General features: G+C 44.3%; 1 protein-coding gene across 1 annotated transcript; it reads left to right on the forward strand.

Moving 5' to 3' along the window:
- The first annotated feature begins 10630 nt into the window (after window positions 1-10630).
- On the forward strand, window positions 10631-14660 carry CHRNA10 (cholinergic receptor nicotinic alpha 10 subunit). The gene is made up of 5 exons (XM_036743889.1): window positions 10631-10637; window positions 10968-11113; window positions 11312-11466; window positions 13183-13715; window positions 14194-14660. Exons 1-5 carry the CDS (start codon window positions 10631-10633, stop codon window positions 14658-14660), a joined length of 1308 nt encoding a protein of 435 aa, XP_036599784.1.
- Window positions 14661-16664: the final 2004 nt, after the last annotated feature.

A 16664-nucleotide genomic window follows, 5' to 3' on the forward strand; every position in this document is an offset into this window, starting at 1 on the left:
CCAGACAAGTCATTATGAACTTTAATACTTTTTGGGGGGGAGGGGAAGGAGTGAGACTAGGTCTCCATTTCTGGCCCAGGCTGGAAGTACAATGACCACTCATGGACCCAATCCTACTACTAATTGAGCATGGGAACTTTAGTCTGCTGTTTCCATCCTGGGCTGGTTCACCCCTCCTTAGGCAAACAGATGGCCCCTCTACTCATGAAGACTCCCTATATTGGTGCCAGACTGATTGTCTTGGCCTACTGTAGCCCAGAACACCTGAGCTCAAAGCAATCCAAGATTATCAGCCTTCCCAATAAGAAGGGCAATAGGCACCACCACAACCAGCTGACATTTTATCACTCCTGACACTGTTCATCTGGGATTAGTAATTTTCCTGCTATTACCAAAAACAAACACATCACTAAGACCTTTCGTTTCTTCGTAAGATACTAAAAGGCAGAAATAATCAATGTTGGGGAGTCTGTGAGAAGAAAAACAACCTAATAATACATTGGTAAATCCACTGTTTTGTCCAACCATTCTGTAAAGCACTCACACGGAAGTTAGAAGTGATACAAGGATACTTTCAAGTTCTTTCTGAAGAACTCTGCAATTGATTGTGTGGCATGGGAGACATTGGCACAGGACTGCCCAGCATGATGATGGGGTGCTTGTGCTTGGACTCTAACTATAACAGCCTCTGTTTGGGTGCCTGTGCTTGAACCCCAGTTTTAAAACACATTCTGTCCCAGGCAGTTTCTCTCTAGCTAAAGGGCAGTGTGACCCAGCTTATCTCTGCTCCTTCCTCAGTAAGCAGCTGTGCCTATCTATAGACTGATTCCAAGATGCTGATAATTGAGTGTACACTGAGTCATGACCATATTTGCTACTTACTAACCTTTCTAATATGTATCCTAGACATAGTATTTTGTCCAACAAGACATTAGATGAGAAGCTACATAGAGATTGCTTGTTAGCCGTGACTGCTAGTTAACTTGGTGACGTTTCACAGTCAAAACCATACCCCCTAGAAGGCCCCCCCCTTGGGCTATTTCCCAGTGAACTCTGGGTAACATGCTTGCTCAGTAGATACAAAAAGTGCATGTTCCTTTAAGGACTGACCACCCCTTAACCACTCCCTAATCCCACCCCAAAACACCTAATTGACATGTTTCACCCCCAAATCTCTTACAAAAGCTCTCCCTGCACCCCTCTAAGGTTGCAGATTCCCTAAGAACTCTTGCCTGCTGTAAAGCGTAATAAATCTTTGCCACCTTGACTTAGAGAATGCTTGAGATTGTGAATTTATTCCAAGTGATCTTGCCCTGGGAACTTTGATTTGGGATTCCTACATCCCTGCATTTCTTTTCTCCCTCAATAATGATATGCTTGCTTCAAAGAAGGTGCTATGCTCTATGAGTAAAGCAGAATGGCAGTAGCTCAAAAAAAACATGAGATGCACAAATTTAGAGATATCTCCACTCCAAATGTGCATATGGACTATTTGTGCCCAACCTGTGGTAGAGCCTTCTGAGCTCAGCCACAGTTGAACACACTCTACCTTGACCCCAATAGAGTGATGTCATTTTGGTCCTCTTTGAGAAGAAAGGACAACCACTAACGAACCTCATTCTATGTCAGACAGAGGGAAAGATCAAAATATTTGTAGCAATGTTTTTTGTGGTAGCAAGAGAATAGTATTCAATGACCATAATAATGTGTAATGAGGGTTTGTGCCCAGTGCTTATTGATAGTCCTGCTTTCTTCTGTTGCTCTAAATATTCATTGCTTCATTAATCTCATTCCCTGCTCTTAGGTCGAGCTGTGTTAAAATCGCTTGGTAAAATCACTCAATAGTCAAGAACAATTTGCTTAAAATAGCAAGCACTATGATATCAAGGAAATGCATCAAAAGCAAACATTTCAAATACCTCTTGGCAAGCAAATCGATCGCTCTCCTACGGGATAAACTGTAATTCCAACTCAGCCCAAAGCTAATCTAGGCAAGTTGGAAATGTTGTGGGAAAGCAATCTGCCCCACCACTGTAAGAAGTTGGTTGGACATAGACACTCTCACATAGGAGTTGGAGATCTACCTGTAAGAAGGAGGAAGCAGTTTTGTTTCCACAGAGTTGAAAGTATCTCCTCCCACCTCCCCAGCTTTAGAGCAGAGGCCAGGCTTCTGATGGGGTTAAAGGTTAGAGGCTTGTACACATGCTTAAGGAGCTGTTTGAAGTGGGCAGTCAGGGGGTTGCATCTGGCCAATGAAAAGCCTGGCAGGAAATTCAAATTGGGAACCAATAAAAGGACTAGCATCCGTCTGAGTCCTTGTACTCCCCTTACTCTGTTAAGGGGACATACGCATTTATTCAGGAGGAAGATATAATTAAAACCTTCTAAACCTTCCAATGACTATTGTTTATTCCTAGACAATGTAAGTATATTTCTAACATACCCAAGATCTGGAAGAGTCCTATCATGTGGCACAAGTCAAATCAAGTCAATTAGCATTTATTAAATGGCTATTATGTGCCAGGCACTGTACTAAGTGACTCAGACAGCGACACTTTGGAGTGAGTGATACCTGTCTTGGCAGGACAAGAATGAAACTCCACCCAGCTTCTCTGTGCATAAGAGATATAGGAGAGAAATTAATATCAATCTCAAAGATGACTGGACGGGGTGAGGCTCACAGAACATCCCTACTATGATAGCCATAGTCTATCTTTCCCAGTGTTCATTACAACTCTGAGTCTTGTCTCCTCCAAAAGGGGCTCTCCCCAGTGAAGAAATCTTTCTGGCCCCACATCATCATAGGACATCAGACCAATTAGTATATCTCCTTGGCCCTAAGACAGACCTCTGAAGGGGCTCCTTATAAATGTGAAGGAAAGTGACACCAAAATATATCAGAATTCAGACTGATAACATTCCAATATTGATTCTGTCAAAATATTTTGGAGACACCTATTTCCCAGAGCTTAGCTCGGCAAGCCCAGTTCAACCGCTGCCCAGCAAGCAGGCTGTGCCCTGAGCATGCCATAACAATAATCCTTTGCACTCTGGAATGATCTCACCCTCTGGCAAAGTGTATTGCTTGGACCAGCACCAGCTGTTCACTGAGGGATTTAGCTCTCCCTGTTTCCCAGGGCCATCTATCACATGTTCACAATCCCTGTTCTTTGTAACTGCCAGGTTCACTACTCCTATTCCCGTCACAGAACTCTGGTTCTGTATCCTGAAGAGGAATCATGATCCCCAAGACTTGAGACAATGACTGTTCCCACCAGACCCAAGAACGCCTATATTGTCCCAAAAAATGCCACCCGTGAGAACTGTCTCAAGACCAAAGAATGACTGTGTTTTGGGCCAGCCTCTTTCATGTACATAAGTGGCCCAGGCCTCAGCAGCATTAAGCCTTCCTTCTCAGGAGGAGGGGCTTCTGCCTGCAGGTATTATTTTCCTCACTCTGAAATTAATTATCTGTTCGTGTCCCATTTATCCTGTATCTAGCCTGCTCTGTTTCAGCTCCAGAAACCCACAAGTTAGAGGCTGGGTCTGGTCCAGTTGACAATTCTTAGAAGGCCTTCCTTCTTCTCAGTAGGTTTTGGGTACAGAATGCTACTTATCAGACATAGTTGATGTTTTGGGGTTTTTTTTTGCTTAACAGAAATAAAAAGAAGGCTTTGTGAGTTTTGTTGTTTAGAAACAGGCCAGGCTCTCAAGGATCTTAATCTGAGTTTGGCCTATTGTAGCCCTGCCCAATCCCTCTCACAAGACTTAAAAGTGCCTTCTCTTTCCTCAGATTATTCACATTGATGCACTTTCTAGGCCACAAAGAGCTTCTTCCTTCACAAAAACCTAGTTAGAACCAGTATGAGTCTCCCTAAACAGGTATGAGGGGCAGTGAGATGGCACAGTGGGTAGAGCACCAGGCCTGGAGTCAGGAAGACCCATCTTCCCAAATGGCTTCCTTTAGAATAAAATATAAACACTTCTGTTTGGCTTTTAAAGCCCTTTCCAACCTGGCCTTCGCCTACCTTTCCACTCTTGCTATGTATTACTACACTTCCATCACTCTGTGATCCAGCCAAACCGGCCTTCTTGCTATTCCTCACACAGGACCTTCCATACCTCATTGTTGTGAGAGAGAGCAATGATAACCTCCTTTCTCTCCAATCACTCCTCACCTTTTCCAAAGCCAAGATCCTCAACAAAGTAGCCTAAGGATTTTGCCCTGGCTCTCTTCTTTGCCTGGAATGTTCTCCTTTCTCCACCTCCTACTCTTAAAAATTCCTCAAAATTCAGTTTAAACAGCACCAGTGCAAAAAGCCTTTCCTGACCTCCCCCTCCTCATTGCTAGTGCTCTTCCCACAAACTATCTTGTACTTTTTTGGTATATGCTTATATAACATATTGTCTCCAATTCCCATCTCCATAGAATGGAAGCTCTTTGAGGACAAGGAATGTTTCACATTTGTCTTTGTATCTCAAGCACCTAGCACAATCGCTGGTACACTTCACATTCTTTGTAAATGCTTGTTAACTGATTGACAGGATAAGATTAAGTCATATACAGGGATAATTATGATATGAAATAGAACTTAAGTATAAGAGATGCCAAAATTAAAATCCCTGGGCTCTGAGAGTCAAGTGATCTAAATTCTAATCCAGGCCTAGATATTTAATGTTCACGTGTCTTGGGTCCTATACCCTCTATTTACCCATCATTTGGTTAAACGGGTGTGATGGGTATCCATTTTATTGTTGTTCAGTCGTTTCCAACTCTTCATGACCCCATTTTGGGGTTTTCTTGGCAAAGATACTAGAGTGGTTTGCATTTCCTTCTCCAGCTCACTTTACAGATGAGGAAACTGAGGCAAATAGGGCTGTGAATTGCTCAGGGTCACACAGCCAGTAAGTGTCTGAGGCCATATTTGAACTCACGAAGTTGAGTCTTCCTGATTCCAAGCCCAGTGCTCTATCCACTACACCGCCTAGCTGACTAAATCTCATACAATTATTATACAGTTATCTCTAGCGTAGTGTCTGACACATAGTAGGTACTTAAATGTTTGCTTCTTCCCTCCCTTCTGCAAGGTTATCAACAATTTCTTAATTGCTAAATCCAATGGCCTCTTCCCAGTCCTCATCCCCTCTCACCTGGACTACTGCTGTGGCCTCTCTGTTTCCAATCCCTCCAGCCCCCACACAATCGCTATCCTAATACAGCATGAAAAAGTCTTCTTTCCAGCCTCAGCTCAGGCTCTGCCTTCTACATAAAGCCCTTCCTTATTCTCCTGTTGTTAGCACTCTTCCTCTGCTAAATTACTTTCTATGGACACGCTTATCTGTGTAGATGCATCATTCCCAGGAGAATGCAAGTTCCTTTTTGGCAGGGGTTGTTTCAGATATTTTTTGTCATTGTTACCTCCAATGCCTAATGTGAGCCTTGCCCACATTTGGAGTTTAACTAAAGCTTGTTGAATTCCATTCAATTGAACCTCTTTGACCTTGTCTCACCCTCCCTTGTGTCATGCTTACCTCCTTTTTCTTGCCCCAGTTTCACAGCAAGGAAGCAAGACTTTGGTTATGCCTATCTTAACCATCCCCAGGGCACAAGGCCCTTTACTCATAGGAGATATTTGCTAAATGCTTTTTCAATCACTGGAAGTGTGGTTACTGAACTCTGAATGATTTTAAAGCTGTGCTGGTAAATGTTTTAACAACCCAACTCTGGAAAAAACAAGCCTGACATACTTTTAAGTTTAATCTTCATTATTAAGATTTTTCTCCATCACTTTCTGAAGTCTAGACAATCAACAAAACAATAAACCAAGTCCTAATTTGTAGCATTTTCTGATTTCTGAGGTTTAAATACTGACATGGAAAACTGAAAAATCAGCCCTCCTGAGCTCATGGGAGCTGGCTCCAGAACACCCCTGGAAAGAACCCAATCATGGTCAATGAGCAGGTAAATACACTACACTTCCTCCATCCCCTACACTCAGAGACAAGCCTGGTAATGACAGTTAATAATGCCTGGGGTTTGGGATATGGGAATGAAAATGGGAGACCTTCAGATCCTAGACATCAGGGTGAGGGAAGCATGGGGAAGGCTGATCTTGGCATTCAGCCACTGGTCTCTAGGTCTCTCCCTAGGCTAGCTTTTCTTACATTCAATGAATAATTGAGCCAACCTTGGGCTGATGTTTCATCTGTCTTGTTTCCATGGGGGGAAGGGAAGGAAGGATGTTAAAGTGGGGGAGGGGGCAGTTCTCAAATGTCTCCAAGTGACAGGGCCTGCCCAGGAGAGGTTTGGGGGTCCTCCTATCCATCAGGACCTGTCTCTCACCTGCTGCTACCCCAACTGCTGCCTCAGGTTTGTGTGTGTGTGTGCGTGTGTGTGTGTGTGTGTGTGTGTGTGTGTGTGTGTGTGTGTGAGGGAGAGAGAGAGAGAGAGAGAGAGAGAGAGAAGGGGGGAGGAAAGAAGGGAGGAGGGAAGGAGGAGGAAAAGGAGAGATGTGGAGGCTGAATCACTGGGAACTGAACAGATAGGGTGGCTGATGGAAAAGAAAGACAGGAGACTTGATGAAGACACAGGTAGCATACTTAACAAATTTGAAGATAAAAAAATGAATTTGAAGATGTCACAAAAGTTGGAGTTAATAGATGACAATCAGGAGGAAAAGGACCTTGATAGATTAAGCCTTTGGGCTAAATCTAGTAATATGAAATATAACAGGGAGAAATGTTAAGTCTTACACTTGAGTTTAAAAAAATCATACCAATGCAGAATGGGGAAAGCATGGCTAGTCATCAAAAAGCATTTATTAAGCACCGACTATGAGCCAGGTAACATGTTAAACCCTGGTTAGGCCATAGTTCATATAAAAAAGTCTTACAAAGGAGACTACAAGACCAGTATAAATCCATAGTGTGGCATGGGAACCAAAAAAAAAATTGCAGCTTCTTGGACTGCATCAATAGAGGCACAGAAAGACCATACCTGGAATACGGTGTTCTAGGTGTCACATTTTAGTATGCATTCAGAGGGGTAGAACAGAATGATGAGCAAACTAGGTAGGGATCCTGCATCTGAAGGCTCAATTGAAGGAACTGGGGGTGTTTTGCTTTTTGAAGGTTTGGGGGAGTCATGGGAGCTTTCTTTAAGCATCTGAAGGACTATCATATAGAAGAGGAATTCATTTTGTCCTTTTTGGATCCAAGGGGCAGAAAAGGAGCAAGGGACAAAAGGAAAGTTGCAAAGAGACACATTTATCCCAATTAAAAGTAAAGACTTCCTAACACCAAGGGCCACATCAACAGTAGAATGGGCTGCCTCAGACATGGATTTCCCATCATTGAAAGCCTTCAAGTTGAGATTGGCTGACCACTGGTCAAGTATGTTGTATGGAGATTCCTGTTCATATATTAATTGAACTAGGTAATCTCTGAGATTTCTTTCAATTCTGAAACTTGTTCTGAGTGAAAACTAGGCCAGGCAGCACAAGAGGGTAGGGGATTACAGGTAAATATGGAAGGCACCCTGGACTTCACAGGTTCCTTGTTTTTGGTTCAGTCCATAATGTTGTCTGTCTTCTGCTATACCCAGCCTTCACATGAGGACACAGACCTCTGAGACTTGGCCCTACCCCGAACCTGTTACAGCCTGTGCACCTCTCCAGCCTGTTGCTGCCTTTACAATGGGATCTTGTGGGGTTTCCTTCCTCATCCCCTGGATGCTCTCCTCAAGCCTGTGTCTCTTGCTCTTATCCCAACTCCTGCCAGGTATAGGGATATTCGCTTTTCATAAAAGGGTTAATCTTCTTATCTTCACAGAAGATAAGTGATGGGTTATTGGGAGGGGGGAGATGGAGAATGGATATCTGGATAGGCAGTAAAGGGATGTATGGGGGAATGGTGGGACGGTGGGGGAATGGAGGATGAGTGGTATGTTGCTGAAGGGTGAGTAGATGGATGGGTAGATAGTAGATAGTAAATGAATACTTGCTTCATGGTGGTTGATGGGTAGATGAATGATGAATGAATATAAATCCATGTGATACTATAGTCAAAAAAAGTTAATTTGATTTTAGGTTGCTTTGAGGTGTAGTTCTTGGGTGATACGTCCAGTCTGCTTTGCACTGGACAGACCACAGTTAAAGTACTGTATTTGGTCCTAGATGCCATATATTAGAAAGGGCATTGATAAAACAGAGAGCACTTAGAGGAATGCAATCAGAATGATGAAGAATAAAAAAGGATCACATCATACCAGTTTATTCATTCAAAAAGCATTCATTTAGGTGCCTACTATGTGCCAGGCAACCCACCCAAAACCTGAATAGCTTCTAACATCGAGAAACTCGCATTCTATTGGAGAGAAGCAATATGTACATAGAAAAGCCAAACCAAAATATATACAAGGTAATTTCCAGGGGAAAGGCACTAGCAACTATAGGGTTGGGATAAGCTTCTTGGAGGAAATGACCTTTGAGCTGACCTTTGAAGGAAGTTAGGGATTCTATGAAGTAGTGGTGAGAAGGCTATACACTCCAAGCACTGGGGACAAATTGTCCAAAGGTACAGAAATGGGATATAGATTGTCCTACGTGAGAAGAGCAGGCAGACCACTTCAGCCACAACACAGGGTGTGTGAGGGCAAGTAATATACAGTGAACACGGAAATGTAGCCTAGAACCTGACTCTTAAGGCCTTTAAAGCAAACAGAAGGATTTTAATTTTATCCTAGTGGAATGAGGGAGCCTTAAACTGGGCTGATTGATATGGTCAGATCCATTCTTTAGGATTATCAATCTGTCAACTGTGTGGAGGAAGGGTAGGGGGTGACCGGAGGCAGGGAGACCAATTAAATGACTATTGCAATAGCCTGAAAGGGGATGAGGACCTGAAATGGAGTGGTGGCCATGTGAATGGAGAGAAGGGGATGGAAAGAATATGGAGGTAGAATTGACAAGACTTGAAAACTAATGGACATGGGCGAAGGAGAGAAGATTCAGGCTGACTTTTGGGTTGTAAACCTGGGTAACTGGAAGGATGGTGATGTCCTTAATAGAACCAGGAAAGTTAAGAAGAGGGGAAGGTTTAGAGGGAAAGATAATGAGTTCTGGTTTTGACTGTTACATCTGAGATGTTCTAAGTTGGAGGTGTCCAATAGGGAGTCAGGAGTCACTGGGACTTGAATTCAGGAAAGAGACTAAGGCTGGATATATAAATCTGGCAGGGCTCTGTGTAAAGGTGATGGCCGAGCCCACAGGAACTGATGAAATCACCAAGAGAGAGAATGTGGAGAGAGAAGAAAAGAGGACCCAGGACAGGGTCTTAGGGCATGGCCCCATATGATCAAAGGATGAGGATGCTTATCCAGCAAAGGACACTAAAAAGGGAGTGACCAGACAGGTAGGAAGAGAACCAGGTGAGAACAGGATCATGAAAACCCAAGGAGGAAAGAGTGTCTAGGTGGAGGGAGTAGTCAATAGTATTAAATGCTGCAGAGAGGTCAAGACAGATGAGAACAGAGGAAAAAGTCATCAAACCTGGGAATTAAGAGATCACTGATAACTGGGGAGAGAGCAAATCTAGCTCAGTGATAGTCAGAAGGATAATTGCAAAAGACTGACAAGTGAAAAGTGAGATAGGAAAATGTATTCAGTGACTGTAGATCCCTTCATCTAAGCGTGATTGTGAAAAGGAAAAAACCTAGAAATTCATTCGCAAGATAGTTCGAAGGGAATAGGATTAAGTGAGGGTTTTTTTAAAAAAAAAATAGGTAACAGCATGTGTTAGGCACTGTGCTAAGCACTTTACAATTATTATCATATTTGATTCTCACAACAATCCTGGGAGGTAGATGCTATCATTCTTCCTATTTTACAGATTAGCAAACTCAGGCAAATAGAAGTTGAGTGACTTGCCCAGGGTCAGACAGTTAGTAAGTGTCTGAGGCCAGATTTGAACTCAGAAGTTCTTGGGTCTAAACTCATTGCTCTAACCACTGTACCACCTAGCTGACCATTTTCAAGAATGGGAGAGATGTGGGCATATTTGTAAACAGTATTAAAGTAATTAGCGTTTAGCGAGAGTCTGACTAAAGAGGTGCGCATTCAGAAGAGATCTGAAGGGACAAAATCAAAGAGTGAAGTAGAGGGGTCGGTGCCTGCAAAAAAAAAAAAGGCTACTTCTTCTGAGATTGGTGCAAAGGAGGACAGAGTGAAAGATACTGTTGAGGTATTTTGGAATGAAAGCATTGGGTATATTTAATCTAAAGCATCAGGTTACATGGTTCTTGTCTTCAAGTACCTGAAAGGTTATCAATTGGAATGGGAAACATACTTGTTTGGCTTGGCCCCAAAGAACAGAACTAGGAGCAGGAGTAGGAAATTGCAAACGGGCAAATTCAGATTTGATTTAAGGAAAAATTTCCCAACAGAGCTATTCCAGAGTAGAATGGGCTGCCTCAGGAGGTGGTGGCCTCAAGACTCACTGCTGTCCCTTCTAAGGCTGGCACTTTATAACTTTATAAATGTTAGATGATGGGTAGATGGGATATGAGTTGGAGGTGATATGAATGTGGAATGGAGGATGATGGGTGGATGATAGTAGATGGAATGGTTGATAGATGGATGGTGAGTAGTGGACAGCAGACGATGGATTGTGGAGAGTGGACGGAGGGATGGTAGATGGATGGGTAGGGCATAGTAGATGGAGAGAAGATGATGATGGTGAGTACACTGTATATAGACAGTGGTTGGATGGAACATGGATGAATGGTGATGACAGAGAATGGTGGCTGGATAGAAGATAGAAAATAAATGATGGCTGAAAAATGGATAGATGGCAGATGATGGATGGTGAATATGTGTAAGATGAAATGGAAAGCAAGATGGTAGCTGAATTGAAGCTAGATAGTAGATGGATGGTAGATATCTCCACATTCTCTCCCTTCCTGCTTTCAGGCTCTCAAGCAGCTGAAGGGAAGCTTGCACAGAAACTGCTCCATGACCTCTTTACCAACTACACTAGTGCCCTTCGGCCTGTGGAGGACACGGATCAAGCCCTGAATGTGACACTGGATGTGACTCTGTCCCAAATTATTGACATGGTGAGTGGGGGCTGTAGGTATGTTTTTGACTCTATATGCAAAAAGGTCAGCATGTATTTGCATGTGACTGTGCATGTAATTGTCTTTGCACAACCACATATGTTTATAATTGTGTGTATGCTTCTGTGTAGATGTGTATAATGGATAAATATGCATGTGTTACCATATGTGTAGAACACTTTGGTATCTCTTCCCCAGGATGAGCGAAATCAGGTGCTCACCCTGTACCTGTGGATTCGCCAGGAGTGGGCTGATGCCTACCTACACTGGGAGCCTGAGGTCTATGGGGGTCTTGATGCCATAAGAATCCCCAGCAGCCTGGTCTGGAGACCTGATATTGTGCTCTATAACAAGTATGTGGCTTTATAATAATAATAATAATTAATAATAACATTTACATATCCCTTTAAGGTTTGCAAAGCACTTTATGTATAGTGTCTTGTTTGATCCTCACAATGACCCTCTGAGGGAGGTGTTATTATTTTACAGATGAAAAAACTGAGGTGTAGCCCACTGGGCTCTTTGACAACACAGCCTAGACTATAATTCCTCAGTCCCTTTCCTCAAGGAGCTCAAATTCTAATACAGATGACATTCAAATAACTAGTGTGTGTGCGTGTGTATATAAGTATATATATGTATACATATATACGTACATGTATGTATACACACATACACACACAGTAGGGGGATTTATCGTCAGAGAGAGATAAAGTGAAAAGAAAACTCAGGGGAAACCATCAAAACAGATTAAAGCAGAGGGAGAAAAAGACCAGGGCAAACAGAGCATAAAGGGAAATGAGGCAGCTAGGGGACTGAATAGAGCAGGAACAGAGCAGGGAGTGAAACAGTCAGGGAAGGAGAGGGTAGAGAAGGAACAAGGCAGAGGGTAAATTACTAACAGAGAAAGAAATTGACCCGAGGGAGAAAAGGGTCAGTGGAGGAAGCCTGGCTAAGAAGGAACAAAGCAGAAGCAAAAGGGGAGAGAGAAGAAAAATGGAAACAGAGAAGAGGTAGTCCTCAAGCCCAGGAGAAAGAGAAAACAGCAGAGAAAAGAGAAGCAGGAAAACAGCACAAGAGGAGGAACAGACAAGGGAGTAGAAGAAAACAGACTAGTCCACAGATGGGGAACCTGAGCCTTGAGGTCACATGTGGCCTTCTAGGTCCTCGGGTCCAACTTTTTGACTGAGTCCAAGTTTTACAGAACAAATCCTTTTATTAAGGGGATTTGTTCTGTGAAGTCTGGATTCAGTCAAAGGGCTGCACTTGAGGATCTAGAATGATGTGGCCTCGAGACCCGCAGGTTCCCCACCCCTGGCCTAGGAGGACACTGAGCATAGGGGAGACATAACAGAAGAAAAGAGAGCAGAAGAGAATAAAGGGAGACAGAAGACAAGAAACAGAGCCAGGGGGAGGGGGGGAACGGGGACATACGGAGGATAACTGTTGATGAAAAACAGCATGGGAGAAATAAAGGCAAGGCAGAGCAGAGCCAGAAATCGAGCTCAGAGGAAGCAGAGCTAGAGGGAAATCGCTCTAGGAAGAACGAGAGCAGAGGGAGAAAAAAGAGCAGCGAGGAACCTCAGCTAAGGGAAACTGAGGAAAGCAGGTCGGGAAAAGGGAGACATTTGGTCGACGGAGCAAAAGTGCAGGAAAAGAAACATTACTGTTGGGGGTGAGCGGTAGGGAAGCAGCGGATCCAAAATGAGATGGGATACCTCGGGAGCCAGGGGATTCTTCCTTACTGGTGGTCTCCAATTAAAGGTGGATGGCCATCTGCACAACGTAGTAGGATTCTTTAGGTATAGGTGGGAGCAGCTGGCTCTCGAGGTCCCTTCCAAATCTGAGATTCTGTAGTTCGGTGGGAAAGAGAGCAGAGAGGGGAATCTAGAAGAATGCTGTGGAGACAGATGGCTCTCATCCCTTTTGGGACGGGTGAATGAATTCAGTCCCTTCCCTCTCAAAGATGCACCTTTCTCCCCACTTACCCTACTCCACGATGGCCCTCCCCGACAGAGTCCCTCTGTCCCCCTCACTATGTCTCGCTCCTCACCCACGTCTCCCCGCAGAGCAGACACGCAGCAGCCGAACTCGGCCAGCACAAATGTGGTCCTTCGTCATGACGGACGGGTGCGCTGGGACGCCCCAGCCATCACCCGGAGTTCGTGCCGCGTTGACGTGGCAGCTTTTCCGTTCGACTCGCAGAGCTGCCGCCTGACCTTCGGCTCCTGGACTCACGGCGGCCACCAGCTGGACTTATGGCCAGGAGCGCCAGGTGCCAGGCTGGCCGACTTCGTGGAGAACGTGGAGTGGCGCGTGCTGGGCATGCCTGCCCAAAGGAGCGTGGTCACTTATGGCTGCTGCTCAGAACCCTACCCAGACGTGACCTACACCCTGCTGCTCCAGCGCCGAGCCGCAGCCTACGTGGCCAACCTCCTGCTGCCCTGCGTGCTCATCTCGCTGCTGGCCCCGCTCGCCTTCCACCTGCCTGCAGACTCTGGGGAGAAGGTGTCGCTGGGCGTCACAGTCCTCCTGGCCCTCACAGTCTTTCAGTTGCTACTGGCCGAGAACATGCCCCCGGCGGAGAGCGTGCCCCTCATCGGTAAGCACCTCATCCCCTCTAGCGTCTCTATGGACTCCGGACACCTGGGTGCAGAGAACCGAGGGAGGAGGGGAAAGAGATGCTTCATGGATGAGCAGAATTGGAGGCGTAAAGAAAGAGACGATAAAGAGGAGGATGAGGACATTGAGGGAAGTTGAGAAGGAAGATGAAAACGAAAAGTAGGAAGAGAAGTAAACCAGGAAGAATAAACAATGATGAATGAATAGCATTTAAGTGCTTCTTCCTGGCAAAGGAGAAAAAGATTAGAATTACCTCGTTAGTGCTGCACCAGAATAGAAAGGCTAGCTAGCGGAGGTAATGGATTTCTGATCAATGAAGGCCTTCAAAGAATGCAGGACTACTTGAGTGTGTCAAATGTGGGTTAAACAATACGGTCTCTGAGGTCCCTCCCAATTCTTCAAGTCCTTGATTCTTTGTGAAGACACTAGCTTCATTCCAAACATTGTCTTTCCTGCAGGGAAGTACTACATGACTACCATGGCGCTAGTGACAGCATCCACAGCATTGACCATCCTCATCATGAACCTGCACTACAGTGGCCCTGGAGTCCGCCCAGTGCCAGCCTGGGCCCAAACACTTCTGTTAGGCTACTTGGCCCGAGGGTTGTGTGTCCGGGAGCGGGGAGAGCCCTGTGGGGGTTCCCAGCATGCCCCAGTTCCTCCTCACTCCTCAATGCACCCAAAGCCTCGCTTGGGACCCGGATCAGGAGCTGGGCCATGCCCAGAGCCACGTTGCCCCTGCCACCAGGAGGCCTTGCTCCGTCATGTGGGTGCCATTGCTGTGGCCTGCCGGAGCCACCGGGCTGCCCAGCGTCTCAGAGGAGACTGGAAGCGTTTGGCACGGGTGGTTGACCGGTTTTTCTTGGCTGTCTTCTTTGTCATGGTACTTGCCATGAGCCTGCTGGTCCTGGGCCATGCCATCTGAGGACTGAAGATGCTAGGGTGGTATAGGCCAGAGAAAAGGACTTGGACCTAAAAGGGGCATGGCATGGGGCAAGAACTGGGACATGGAAAAGCAAGGGCTTAGGCCAGGAGAAAGCCTGAATGAGTGACAAAATGTAATACCCTATTAGATTTAGAGCTGGAAGTAACCTTAGATTCATCTAATTAACTCATTTTTACAGAAAAGGAAACTGAGATCCATAGTTGTTGCCATAGGCAAGAGGGAGAATTGTTCTATATAAGTCCAAAGGGAAGGCAGATAAATAATAAGACTAATTCCTATTTCTATAACTTATTTGGGAAGTGATAGTCTCTTTGATTTTTGTAGGTCAAATGAAACAGCAATCAGAACTGCAACAACTCTTTGACATTCCTACAATATAAAACAGACTAAACCGTAAATAATAAAATTAGTCTGGAAGAAAAAAAGAATCACAAAGTAATTTTTGAAGTGAAAAGGGACCAAGGAATACCTCATTATAAACTATAATACCTAGTTTTGTTACAGTTTGGGGTGCTGAGAACCCTGAAATGTAAGGTTACGGGGTGGGGGGGTCTGCCGGAAAGAATTCAACCCCTCAAGCCTTCTTTCAGTCAGAGTAGTGAGGTTTATTGTAACACCAATAGAAGCGGGCAGTAAATCTGCAACTTGATGGGGATGGGGCAAATACTTATATACAAAAAAGAGGAAAAGGGTCAGTGAAAAGATCCTCTATAACTCTTTAAAGTTTACAAAGTACTTTTTTTTTCAAAGCAGCCCTATGAGGAAAGTCATGCATATATTAATATTCCTATTTTACAGAAGAGGAAACTGAGGTTTAATGAAGAGAGTTTACTTGCCCAAGCTTACAGGAAGTGGTAAAGCCAAGGCTTGAACTCAGATCCTGTGACTGCAAAAACACCTGCCTCTCCACCAATCTGCTCCATAGGAGACAGATTTTGACTTACCAACAGAGCTCTTCTGTAATAGAATAGATCACCCTCAGAGATGGTGAGATTACCATCTCTAGGAGGGATAGTTTAGAAGGGATTCATGTTCAGGTTTTGGTTTAGCAAGATTCTATCAAAGCCCCCATCCAGCTCTAAGATTCTACAATTTTATAGCAAGATTTTCACTTGGTGGGCTCAAGCGGATCCAGCTCTTCCTTCTTCTTTGCCTATTCTAGTTCCTTCAATTTCTTTTTCTTCCCTTATTGCTAAAGCTAACATTTCTAGTACCAAATTGAATAATAGGGGTGATAATAGACATCCTTGTTTCACCTCCAATCTTATTGGAAATGCATCTAGCTTATCCCGATTACATATAATGCTTGCTGTTGGTTTTAGGTAGATGCTACTTTGTCTTTTAAATTCTCTTTCCCTCCTGGACTCCGTAATTCCAAACTGTTATACTGAGTTGGGTTGGCTCCTGTCATATCTTTGGGTTGCTAGTCTGGATCCCCTCTCCCAGAAGAGAACGCTTTTAACTAAATTGCAAAATTGATGAATGGAGCTCCAGTGGAGAGAGGGAGAGATTCTTTTCAAAGCTGTAAAACTCCTTGTTGACATGGAAATCAAACCAGGAGTAGGCTGAAAAGAAATTAGTAGACCTGATAAAGTTGGCAACCTTTGTCTATTTTCCCTCAGGAAGTAAATCACTGTACTCCTTACATATGGAAGGTGGATTCCACTTATTCTGCTTAGGACAGAGGAAGAACCTAGTAGAAACAGGAGGCCAAAGTTGTAGGGAGGCAGACTTTGGCTTAGGTAAAGAAAAACATAAACAATGACAGAGTTTTAGAATTGGAAGGGAACTCAAAGACCATCTACTCTAAGCCCTACTGGGATCAGAACTATCTCCAAGTGGGATAGATAGACTTGGAAAGTCTTGAGTTCCCCTTCACACTAAAAGTCTTCAAGTAAATTCATTGTAGAGAGGATTGCTGTTTAGGTACGAGTTGTTCTAAACGGCCTCTGGGATGGGATTCTACTTGGGTGAGCATGGGAG

This window comes from Trichosurus vulpecula, chromosome 2 (assembly GCF_011100635.1).
Source record: "Trichosurus vulpecula isolate mTriVul1 chromosome 2, mTriVul1.pri, whole genome shotgun sequence".
NCBI classification, from domain to species: domain Eukaryota; kingdom Metazoa; phylum Chordata; class Mammalia; order Diprotodontia; family Phalangeridae; genus Trichosurus; species Trichosurus vulpecula.

What these genes read in the sequence shown, in the direction of transcription:
- CHRNA10 (XM_036743889.1), top strand. An exon ending in GATATTGTGCTCTATAACAA is followed by an intron (nt 11,467 to 13,182) that starts GTATGTGGCTTT and finishes GTCTCCCCGCAG; the next exon opens with AGCAGACACGCAGCAGCCGA. An exon ending in GGAGAGCGTGCCCCTCATCG is followed by an intron (nt 13,716 to 14,193) that starts GTAAGCACCTCA and finishes TCTTTCCTGCAG; the next exon opens with GGAAGTACTACATGACTACC.